This window comes from Tyto alba, unplaced genomic scaffold (genome assembly GCF_018691265.1).
Source record: "Tyto alba isolate M040663 unplaced genomic scaffold, T.alba_DEE_v4.0 Super-Scaffold_16, whole genome shotgun sequence".
NCBI classification, from domain to species: domain Eukaryota; kingdom Metazoa; phylum Chordata; class Aves; order Strigiformes; family Tytonidae; genus Tyto; species Tyto alba.
In genome coordinates this window covers 13,872,464-13,884,890 of record NW_024881278.1, presented here as the reverse complement: position 1 = coordinate 13,884,890, position 12,427 = coordinate 13,872,464, and the positions used below count along the sequence as shown (strand labels likewise).

At 43.3% G+C, this 12,427-nt stretch overlaps 1 protein-coding gene across 11 annotated transcripts in view; it reads right to left on the bottom strand.

Annotated features, from left to right (window-relative positions):
• Positions 1-1,254: 1,254 nt before the first annotated feature.
• CDC42BPA (CDC42 binding protein kinase alpha) overlaps positions 1,255-12,427 on the bottom strand; it is a 188,809-nt gene continuing 177,636 nt past the window's right edge. For all 11 annotated transcript variants that reach the window (XM_042789351.1, XM_042789354.1, XM_042789352.1 and 8 more), the window contains 3 exons: positions 8,519-8,636; positions 7,356-7,513; positions 1,255-6,168 (listed from right to left, as the gene is read on the bottom strand). In XM_042789351.1, the coding sequence (XP_042645285.1) occupies positions 6,037-6,168; positions 7,356-7,513; positions 8,519-8,636 (408 nt within the window). In that variant the 3' untranslated portion in view covers positions 1,255-6,036. The remainder of the gene's footprint in view (positions 6,169-7,355; positions 7,514-8,518; positions 8,637-12,427) is intronic.

Below are 12,427 nucleotides of genomic sequence, written 5' to 3'. Positions count from 1 at the left end.
AAACCAGTTCTTTGTTCCATAAGGCAAGCTGGAAGTTAAATCTGCTCTCTAAAGACAGGGATTTTCCATTCTAAAGAATCGAGATGCAGGCTATGTGGGGTAGCAGTGATTTTCCTACCTTCTTTCTTTAGTCAACCTGGCTGCTACATCAAAATGGAAAATGAACGCTGAGGAGCTGGACAGGAAGCCTAACATGCAGTTCACTTTCTGGTTTTCTAATGTCCAAATCCCTTGACAGTAGAAGGCCTGTTTCCCAAGACCTTCACAGCTGTGATGGTGCAACTGGAACCCTGGGAAACCAGAAATACAGTAACTGATTGTAAAAGTCAAGAGCAGAGGAAATAGTATTTCACAGAGCTACAGCAGCTAGGAGGGACCTGCAGTGGCCTAAATGGGATGGGCCCATGGGCTTCAATCTACATAAGCTGGAACAGGGGCTGAGAAAAGTAATAATTTTGGTGGAAGGAGCGGGACAGGATCAGAAGTTCCTGTAGTGTAAGGTAGCCTGTGGCCGTGTAAGAAGCGGGAAGCATGGTGCCTGTTGCTTGCTGGCTGTCTTTGGTAATGAGACGGCCCAGGCTGGCACTGCTGGCAGCACAGGATCAGCAACAGCCTGGCCCTGTATTCCTGCTGCAGGGCTGGGGGTGGCTGAAGCATATAATCAAAGCTAGGACTTCTGCCAAAAGTGTAATGAATGAAGATGTCCCAGCAACTAGACTCAGGCGTGGAGAAAATCTCAAGTTGACTTGTGAAGAACTGTTGGATGATGTGAAAAGGTCAGGGCACACGCAAAACTTCATAGGTGTTGAGATGCACTTAAAGGTGCATGAAAGTCAATTTGATGCTGGTAGCACAGTCATAAATAGGAATCCAGCCTCTTAAGATGAGGACAGGTGAAACATTTGATGTGTAACTAAATGAAAGAGAAACCTCAGAAGCAATGACTACAAATATTAATGCAGAACAGATGACCTAAGAAAAAGGTCAGCAAAACTGTAGTTGAAGAAGTTCAATATGCCAAAGTATAAGGTGGTTTGACTTTGACTTTTCAAAAGGGTTCTGGTAATTTTTTCTGAAAGGTGTTAAGAGCTAAATCCATTTTCTCATACATTCCTTTTCTTCCCACTGTGTACTTGTGCTGACGTGTGTTACAACATACTGGTTTTATCTTCAAGAATGCCATTATTCCCCTTAACATTTCCTCCTCAAAGCTTAATGTGTGGAGGTAGGGAAAAAAAAGACAGAACAGCTACATTTCTAACAGTTCCCTGTTTTATTGCAGTACATCAAAGTAGGTTAATATTAAGTGTGTTACCAACATAAAATATTGGTGGTAAGTCATTTTTACATTGTTGACTTTTCCACCTTAAATATTTCTGTGCAAAAGAATCTACATCATTGTTCTGTAGCAGAGAATCTCTTACAATGTCCCCTAAAACATTGAGGGCATTAAACAAAATAGTGAGAAGAGGCAAAAAGCAGAATCTTTCCCCCACACGCACACTTGTCAGCTTTTATACTCAAACAAAAAAGTGATTACATCTATGCCATGCAAAACTGTACAATAATATTACAATGAAAAACCTAAAAAAAAAAAAAAAAATTAAAAATAAATGATATGAAACTGTTGTACATAAAAAGGCAGGTATAATTGCTCTGAAATAGCAACACTGGTTTGCTTGTGGATTTCTTCCCTGTGGGTGAGACTTTAAATGCAGAATGAAAAGAGGTTGTACTGAGCTGCGGCTGGAATGAAAGACAGAGTTGGAATTTTGACTGGTAAGCCTGCAGCAGAGTGGTTTTGGGGGTGTCTATCAGATACAGTGTGAACACAAAGCACGCAGAAGGGTGCAGTTTGTGTTAGTGCAGAAAGCTGTCTCATTTCCTCCATGGAACTGATTCCTAGAAACAAAAAAACCACAGCAGAAGCTCCTATGTGCCACTTTGATTCTCAGGCTAAGGCTCAGGAGGTGCGGGTGCTTGCACTGCAATCAGTTTTACCCTTAATGTATTCATTTAAAATGAAACAATGTGCATAAATGGAAAAAAACAACCAACCATATTCTTCCACCCAAGAGCATGTTTGTCCTGGCATTCAGGGTCTGGCCACGCAAGACAAAATGATGCCAGAAGCTGTTTCTATGTTAATACTCCAACTGTTGTTTTGAAAGGCTGACACACTCTGTGAACCTGTTAGGTGTGGTTAAACTACATTTCTATAAATAAAATCTCCTGTTTGGACTTTAACTTCCCTCTGCCATATACCTGAGAATAACACACCTGGCTTGGAATTTTATCATAGAGATAATATTCCTGACTGAGCTTTGAAACTTGTTAAAATGGGCAAAACGCACATTCATAACAAGCCACAGCAACTAACCAAGAGGAAAAGAAGCAACTACTTCACCACAGCCTCAGGAATTGTTATTTTTTTGTTTTGTTTTGAAACTACCAGCTGTCTTCCACAGGTCAAAGGCAAGAGAGAAGAGAGTACTATCACCCTGCTTTTGGGTTTATGAAAGGTGGAAGGAAGCCATGTATGTGTGCGCACACATGCAGGGGACAACTATTTACCAAACCTTTTCCATTCTATAACCTGGAATCCTTAGTAGCTGCCTGAATCTGTTCAGATCCTTTGTTGCCTTCAAAATAGAAAAAAAAAAAATAATGCAGAAACTCAACACCCCATACGTTTAAGCAGTGTCAAAAATGCAAACACCTTCAGTCTCAGCCAAAAGGAAAAAATCGGCTAGATACATCCTGTGTCCAGAGAACACTGGCTACAGTCAAAAATCCAGTGGGAGATTTTAAGCTCCCTGAACAGAACGCAGCCCTCTAACTGTGAAGTTGAAGCAATGCTACAGTGCAAAGTAGCAAACATCAAACCTTAAGAGACAACTGCCTTTGAGATACCAGTCAAGAGTCTTACAGTTCAAATGACCGAGTTACTTCTCCTAGCCCAATGAGTATTTAAAAAGCTCAACTATAGTATGCATGTCTTCAGTGTTCATTACCAACAAAAAAAAAGGAGTGTGGTTTAAAATTGAGCATATAATTGAATGGTCCCCAAATATATAAAATTATTCAAGTCTTAGGACAATTTTTCTCTTTTCAAATAAGTGATGTGGTCATTTGCTTTTCAACTGAGAGAACAGTTGCTGTTTCTCTTTTGAACAGATGCATATAAAAATGCAAGTACCAAACTAATGATTAAATACAGTAATCCTAAAGGAGACTCCCAAGGGTTAGAAATTGTGGTGTACAAACAGCGTAGGCCTGTAGAGCTCTTCTCATTTGGAGCTTAGTTTTGTAACACGACTGACCTACACTCTGCCTGAAAATGTCAGTTTTATATCAACAGACTGCAGGCACCATCATGGAGTAAACATAGGGGTTTACTCCATTTAATTATTTGTTGTATTGTGGTTTTTTGGGTTCCATTTTCAGCTAGAGCATTAGCTCAACTGCAAAAAAAAGTCCACAAAAAAGATCCTGTGACCCTCTCTTGGGGCTGTCACGCAGGCTGCTCTGTCTTAATGACTGCTGTTTAAATGCCTTCTCTCAACAACAAAACAAGATTAATGTTTAAATACAACATACAGTAAATACAAAACTAGTCTGCAAAGGCTTTGAAAAGTGTGTGGACATGCTTCACCAAAAGGAGGGAATTGGGGGGAAAAAGCAGTGGCTATACTTGAAGCAATATGCAGCCTTTAAAAAGAAGCTGGTGTGGAATTTTAATCATGCCAATAACGCCCTGCCTATCTGTCCCTCTGAAAGACAGAAAACTTTTCCGGGAGGAATTAATTCAAGTGTTTAGCTGTTTGCTAAAGCTTTTAATAATGAAATACCGGGCTTGCAAAAGTAGTAGCTTTGAAGTGAAAACATACACAACCAGCTTGCTACTCTGAAAAACCCAAACGGGAGAGAGACAGGCTTTTGATATGATGGCTTCTAAAAAAAATTTCTTCAATTCCTGTCCCAAAAAAACATTGAATGAGCTTAAACTTGGACAAGCCTCTTGAGTCAGAGTGAAAGAGAAATCTTACCTAGGAGACCCAGCACGATTAAATGGAGTAGATGATGTGTCTCATTCCCTGTTTCACATTTAGATCATAACTGGAAATCACTGTACATGGTTTGAACTTACCTACAACTTCTATTAGGGAAGACGGAAACTGGAAAACTCCAAACATCTCTGCGTGGGTGAAACACTATATACTGCTGACTGCAAGAATTGGGAATGGTTTAATAAGAGCCATAACGAGTTTCTGAAACCCACAAAAACCAGTATTCTAAATACAGAAAGCCCTTACATGTTTTAGTATGGTCATAGTATAAAGCCAGCAACAATACTACTGAGAAGAGAGGCTCATTTCAACACACCCCCAAATGAAAAACACATCTGCCTTGCTAACTAAAGAGAACGCCCATCCTCCTCTTACCATCCATTTGTACGTCAGTCTCTCACTACTCTGTTGACTGCATGACCAGCTCCAGCTTTTTATTATTTTTGCAACTTCAGCAGGCTCTCTCTCTTCCACAGCAGTACCTTCTGCCCTCCAGCCTGACCAGCTATTGGAACCAACCAGCAGGTGAGCACATAGAGACAACTGCAAATTGCACAAACCCACAGCGCGGGTAGGGAGGGAGAGGAAAACCAACCTTGCCAGCATGGCAGTTGTGGGTGACGAGGCATCTTCGACTACCACAGTGTGAACAGTGTGAGGTCAGTCTTCAAGGTTCTTCGTTGCTACAGTGACAGCATAGCCAGCCACGGCTAGCTTCGGGCTAAGGGCACTCGTGTGGCTGATGTGTATTAGCAACCAGTATTTGGTAACAACAGTAACAGTTTTCTGGTTAGGGATGGTCAAGGAGACGCGGAAGACTGCTCCCGTCCGAGTTAAACCTGCTCAGAGGCTGACCCAGGGAAACAGTTTTCCTGCAGAATCCTGCTGCACTGAGCTCCCTTGCTGCCTTGCTTACCTCTACTGTAGCACGCCGTCAGGCTGCTCAGCCGCGCAGCTAGCACGCGAGAAACGGGGGCAGCGCGGGGCCGGCGGGGCCCTGGGCTGGCGGGGCAGGGGGTCGCTTCCCGATCGTCCCCGATCGTCGCTGGTTTTGCCAAGGATGGGGAGTAACAGGAAAGGAGGAATTACAGCTTCAGTCACGCTACCACCAGAAGTAAGGAAATGTGGTGAAAGCGCTGCAGGGACCTCGCCCGGCAGCGCCGCGAGTGCTACGCAAAAGGCAAATCTGTCCTGCGAAAGGTTTTAGGCCAGGCCTCCAAGTCTGTATATTACCGAGCATGAAAACAGGGACAACACAAATCTTAAATTAAAGGCTCTCTTAAATAAGCATCCATCTTCTGCTGCATACACAATGCTTTTTTTTTTTTTTTCTTTGAATATATACATACGTATTTTACTCTAACATCTGCGTATTTATTTAAACTCTGTACTGTAGTAAAATATGCATCATTTTAATCAATAAGGATTTGCTGGCGACAATCAGATTGACATTCAAACGTGGCGGCTGAAAGCTTTTATGTGCCTCTGACATACTGATCATTCCCCATGCAGGGGAAGGGGTCTCTGTGCTACTTTTGTACAGTACAATGAGCTATTGTATGAAAACAAAATCCCTCTGAATTTTCTCTTGTTGATACTGCTCTGGTCTACTTAAGCTACTTTTTGGGAAGTGGAAGAGGGGTGGGATAAATATGTCTTTAAAAATGAAGCAGCTGTAACCACAAAAATGAAACCAATACTAATACAAATCTACAGCATCTGATATTTACCAACACCCTAACTTTGCTGGTTTGCTGCTGTCAAATCTGGGGAAGGGATTGTGAGGCAGTGCCGAACGGAGCTGAAGATGACCAGCTTTTACCTTCCTCTGCACCCCGCTCCCAGATCACTTTCAGCCAGGGAATGGGGAGGGTTAGGATGATGAAGGTGAGAACTGGAACAAGTGAAGGGGACAGCCATGGGGACAGCAAGCTGCTGTGATGTCAAATCTGAATGCTGAAGCAGTTCATGAGTCCCAACTCACGTGGTCAGAGCTCTCCAGGGAGAGGCTCTTGGTCTTGTGAGGAGAAACAGGGCTGGGAGGGCTGCTGAGGTTGGAGCTGTTCGATGCAGTAGAGTGTCTTGGAGAGTCAGAGTCCTGCAGCCCAAAGGCACAGAAGAACACCAGTAAGTGACAGGACAGCACATTTGAGAGTGACTGAGGGTGTGTGAGCAACAGGTGACTGGATTCAAAGGCTTCCACGTATTTTGCTCGGCCCCAGAAATACTAAGGAATTTTTTTTGCTCAGAATTGCCTGGTCTGGGGACACTAATGCGTCAGTGGTCAGGTCACTCTGCTTTCAGCAGGCATAACTGATGCTGCCGTAAGGGCACAGCACCTGCGGGATTATTGCAGTCTGCATGTTGCCGAGGGCCTCCTGGTCAGCAGTGTGCAACCTGGGGTTGACTCTGAAGCTGTAATGGCTCCTGCTTTTTCACAGATTATGATCTGAGATGCTCTTGCACTAAACTGAGGAATCTATGGTACGGGCTTCATCACAGCTGCCTCTTTGTCACTCCCAGGATATTAATTCAAAGCATCCTAATTGAGTTACTGCAGTTGGATCTTCCAAAGTACAGCAGAATGCAACTACGTCTGAGCTGGAGTTTGGGTTGCCTTCCAGCTTCAACTGAAAAGATATATTCAGTACCATGAAAAGCTGGTGTGATCTCTAATTTTCTCACTCTTTGGTAAGAAAATGGGTTGGGCAAGTTTTGCTGGCCAACTTCAGATTGAAACCTCCCATGTAAGCATTCTTGGTTGGAGGGATCGAGTTCAGCACTGAGCAGGACTGCAGTTCTATCATAATGGCAGTCTGTTCTGCACAGAATATAAATTATTAAATCAAGTTTCTGCTCCAAACAAAATTATTATATGATAATTCTTAAAATACCTTGTTAACTTGAGGCATTCTGAGTACAAAAGGTCTCCTATGAAATGGTTGCTAAGATGGCTTAGGAGTCTTTGCAAATAAAGGGCAGAAGGAATATCACCACTTAAAGCTGTCACAGGTCATTATCAAGCTGTTGCTCTTCTGGGCCAGTATTTTTGGGAGTCTCACTATCCACCTATCTCCGGGGAAGGAGCACAGAGTTCTCTGCATGTTAAATAATAGAACCAGACACAGTTTGGCCAACGTCTTTTGTCAGGATAGCTTGAAGTACTGGAAATACAAATTTTCATTGTCAGCGACTCCCAAACTGGTAGCGAAACCACTGACAGAATTTAACTACCTCATCTTTATCAACACACCTCAATTTTCTCTTCTTCCTCCTGTCACTCACCTCTCGCTCGTAGTCCCTTGTTGGTGCATCGCTGCCCTGGTCCAGGCCACCAGAGGACAAGGAACCGTCTGAGGGCGATGCCATAGGCTGACGCTTCGCTCCATAGCTACCGCCCGAGAATTCCCTCCGCAAAGCACTGCCGTTCTGTGCAGACGATCCTAAAACGTGTGGAGGGATTAAACTGTGTTACAGACACCCAACTCGAGGTACTAGAAATTCGTTAGCTGTTTCTCTGGTTAGTTCTGCTTTCCTCCAGCATGTCCCCAGATGCTCAGCTCACGGTTTGCAGGCCCTGTGGGCTTTTATCTTGTCTGCTGCCAGCTGCAGTTCTTCCTAGGGATCCTCTGGTCCCTCCTTTGACATGTCAGCATTAGCACACTCGACCTGGCACACACGGTCACTGTGTTCCCACCAAAGACAGCAGTTGTAGAAACTGCTGTGGTGGCAGCCTACTTCCAGTGGCCCCTCTCCCAGGGAGCAGGTGGGTTGTGCCGGCAGGCACAGACTACAGCAGACACACGTGCTTTCTGCAAGCCCTTGGCAACATGCTGCAGATGTGGTCCGTGCTACAGGTAGGGAAAAAATCTAGAGATGTTGAGACACCAGCCTTGCCTCTATTTTCACAAGGTCCATTATTTAGTCACTTGCCTGGTCTCAGCACAGGTCACTGTGCTGACCCTGGCACACAACGGCAGCATGGCAGCACTAGCAAAGGTGGTTGCAACGCAGTGCAACTCTTCCATACCGGCAGCCAATTTTCTATTGCCTTCTCTTTGCTTTAGCAACAAGAGAGGCCTCGAGCTCTACACAGTTCAGCAACAAAGTTAATAACCACGGAACTTGTGAACTCATTTAAAACACTTAAGCAGCAGCAGCAGCGTAGTCCTAAGGGTAAGAAGGTAATTTAAATTCTAACATCGTCAGTTTTTAAAATTTGACAAGTTACAAATGCGGGACTCTCAAATGTGCTAGCTGCTTACTCATGTGTTCCTCTGAAAGCAAGACTGAAACACTGTGCTTGCCCTCAATAGGAATACAGTCAACCATCACTTCTGAAAATCCTGTCTAGTGGCAGCAGCATGGACAGAAGCAAATGCAAGCACAGCCTTTTCCCTAAAATACTCGTGCATAGACCCCAAAGCAACACAGTTCTGTTTGCTTACGTGCTGCTAACCCGCTGCTCGCGCTCATCGATCGTCCTGGCTCTGTGCGGGATTTCGTGATCGATGGGATACTGACAGAGCCACTGAACACGGTCCGACTTTCCTGAGGCCGAAGATTCTGCAATGCAGACACACAACACGACATGTTTACTTATTGACTGCTGGCTCAACCTTGGATGTTATGAAATAAGGCCCCAAAATACATTAAAACCCCAACCTTACCAGAGCTGAATTATCTGGGCAGCAAGTCAGCAAAATTTGCAAACTAATATTCTGGAGTTTAGTGCAGAGACTGGAAGCACACGCAACGCAATAGTGAAGTGCTGAATTACATGGACATATGCAGACAACTGAAAGAGCATGTCTAATAATTCAAGAATTTCCTTGAAAGGATGGTTTGCAAGCCTAATTAAGCTGCTATAGATATATTCACTTTATATTGCATAATGCATTCTTTCTGAACACAAGCTTCTAAGGATCTTACTATAATCTCTCTCTTTAGTGCCATCATTTGTGCCATGAATGTGTAACTTCATACGGTAACGATGTTAATCCCTAACGCCTGCAGAGTTATGAATACATACTGGATCGATCTGTATTTTAATTATTTATGTAATTCCAAAGGTATTAACAGCACTGCTCCAGACCTACACCAGTTGACCCAAAGTGAGAATTGGCCTCCTGTTTTCAGCCTGCTCAAAGAGGATGACCGGAGCACATGCCACTGTTTTTCTACATATTTTGATTATCACTTCTGTTTTCTATCCTCAGAGTTCCAGTGCAATTTTCTAAATTGTTAAGTTACTGAAGTGGTCCTTTACTGAGGGAAGAGATAAAACACAATTTCTCTACTTGGATATGGCATTTCCTTAAACGTAAGTTGTCTTTAAAAGAAGGGAAGAGAGTACTTGGAAGTGACTTCTGGGGAGATTCTATTTCTGCTTCTGTTAACTTACGGCTGACATTAGGAGAAAAGGCTTCTCAGCTTATTTAGCCCATTTTTTCTGTGTATGAGCTGTTGTCTTAGCCCAGAGAAACTTTCTACTGCCCATGCATATCATTTCATCCCTGGCTAAACAGGAGACTTCATCCTGCTCCTAACATGATTTGCACTATTAAGTCATTAGCACTAACTAGAATTAGGTTTAGGGAACCTTTACAGGTACAGAACGTGAAAAGAACAGCTCTGAGCATTACTATATTTCCACCCTACAGAACGCCCCATGCAGTAACTGTTCATTTCTTCTTATTTATATTTAATGATTTCCCCATCCTCACTCTGAGATACAGTAGCCATACACAAAACAACAGTTGCAATGCCTTTTAAGCTGGGATGTTACGGAAATTTCACACCAGAACAAAAATTCCACCCCCTCAAGGGTATTCTCAGAGAATACCAACTTTTCTATCTGTATTTTAAAAGAGATAATTAAACAGAGGCTTTGTAATGAACAGATTTTACACAGTTCAGGCTTTCAGGTAATTGTTACCAACTTGCTATCAAATCCAGTCTTACAGTGATCCTTAGAGCCACTGCTGTAACAGACCCCTTTGCTTCTCATTCTCCCAGTGGGTTAGAAATGGCTGATATTTAACATGCACAAAGAAGAAAGAATTGAAATCTCTCCACCTGTTCCCAGATCTCTCTCAAACACCAACAAAAGAGCATCAGAGACCTTACCAGTGAAAAAGCCCTGTCTAATTTTCCTCTCATTCATTGCTGCACTATTCTCAATGGAAAACAGTCTCTTAAATAATTCGTGGGATCATACTGCTGTCTCTTACCTTCCCCCTGCTTCTTCTTTTTTAATTAACGTGAACTAATAACCTACTTTGGAGTATGAAATACTAAGTGTTTGTTCCTGTGTCCTTCACCATGCAATAACCAATGTGAGTTACTGGTAAGAGCAGGAGCACCCTGGCTGTACCTAAACAACGGAGGCTCCCCGGACAATACACAAAGGAGCTCGTGGGCTAAAGAATAAGTTACTGCTGTGTTTTGAGAAAGGAAAGGCAAGTGCAGCACCACGCAAACGTGTGCGCTGTGGTTAGTACACTGGAGTTGCAAGGAGGGTCTTTTGTACCTGTATAACCTACAATGATTCATTTTGCAAAGAGAACATTTATGTTCAATGATAAGGCAAATAACCTCCTTAACGGTGACTGAACAGACAACATACAGGCATTAGGGGAAGGAGGGAACAGGTTGGTGTATGCAAGAGACTCATTTAACAGTACATTCTAATAATGATTATTTTTCATGACTTCAGTTTGCAAAGTCCATGTAATTCCTTGTAGAAAGTTTCTCCACAAAGCAAATCTTTCATTGTTCTTTGTTCTAAAAATAAAGTAAGCACATGCCCGAAACCCTGGCATTTTGGACCAAAACTCCTGGAAATGATATGCACGTGATGCAGAAAGGGGATTCAAAGAAAAATAAACGGCAGTTATTAGCAGTAGCTATAAAGCAGCAAAATGCAGCAAGTTAAAAACAAAAGGGGAAAAAAAAAAAAAAAGAAACCTGACCTTGCTTTACTTAGAGAGACAAAACCCCCTCATTTAGAGCAACAATTCAAACCCTAGCAGGAAAATTCATCCCCACTGCTGAACCAAATGGAGACAGGTGAAAGAGGAAATAAAAAGAATCAGCAGCAGAGGATCTGCTTGCTGGGCAAAGCGAATCACCCTGAAACAAGGCGAAAGACCTGACTTGGCTCAGTGCATCCCACTCCCTCCCAGTGGGACGCGGAGCGGCTGGGGAGCCGCGGGCGCGGGTGGGGTCGCTGCTGGGCTGGCGGCTCTGCGGCGCGGCCGAGCCCCCACCCCCGCCCCCACCGCTCCCACGCTGCCTGCTCGGGCAGCGCGGCCAGAGCGCGCGTGGGGACAGCGGTCACCACACCTCTAGGGAACTGTTTGCCCGTGTTCCTCTGTCCACCATGCTGCTGCTCGTTGTTTTGGGTTTTCTGGTTTAAAGTGGCGTTCTGCTCCTTACATTATAAACCTGAGCTTTTAATTCTTCCATGAAATAATATGACAGAATCTAAAAGCCTACTTTAACGAGTCATTTCTCACCTCCCCTATGGATCCCATGTTGTTTTGGTTCCAACATCCCATCTGTACCTGGGAGCACGGTTCCATCAGGAGTGCTACCCTTCTTACACTTAAATCTCCAAACACACAGGGAGGATGAACAGACATGAAACCAAACCTCACAGCCTTGCTTTCCATACAGCTTACAGCATCTCTACCCTCCAGCCACAAAGGAGACAAACGCTTTTCTTCATACAAGACTAAACCTCTAGTGCTCTGAGGAGCTAACAGGTACAAGATCTTGTCGCTCCAGGTTGCTCACTTCACTTTTTTTTTTTTACTCCAGTTTATGCTAGTAGTCTGCAACATCAGGATGAAGGAGCTCCTAAAGCAAAAATTAAGAGTTATTGTCTTAAACATCAGGGGTCATCCCTTACTGATCCCATGGAGACTACTCACATGAGAAAGGGAAGGTAGAGAATGGGTCACAGTCCGGTGATACATCACTGCATATTAAACAGAGAAAATTTTATAGTAATTAAAAAAAAAAAAGTTAAAATCAGAACTGAAATACAGCTTTAATTACCCTCTAAGAGAGAAACAACTTTAAATTTGGCTTAACAATAGATTTTTTTTTTTTTTTTTTGCATTTCAACAGAGCATTGCTCTTGTGTATTTGCCTCTCTTCTCCTACCAGAAAAGCCAGGATGGATGCAGACCTGTCATCACAGGGCACGTTTTCCAAAACACTGCCAACTTCATTTTCGAATATTAATGGTTGTGACAACTGGGACTTCACAACAGTGACAGGTGACCGTGCATGTCACCAGTCAAAGCTCAGCTGTGCCAATTTGTTTTGGAGCTATATGGAAGAGATGA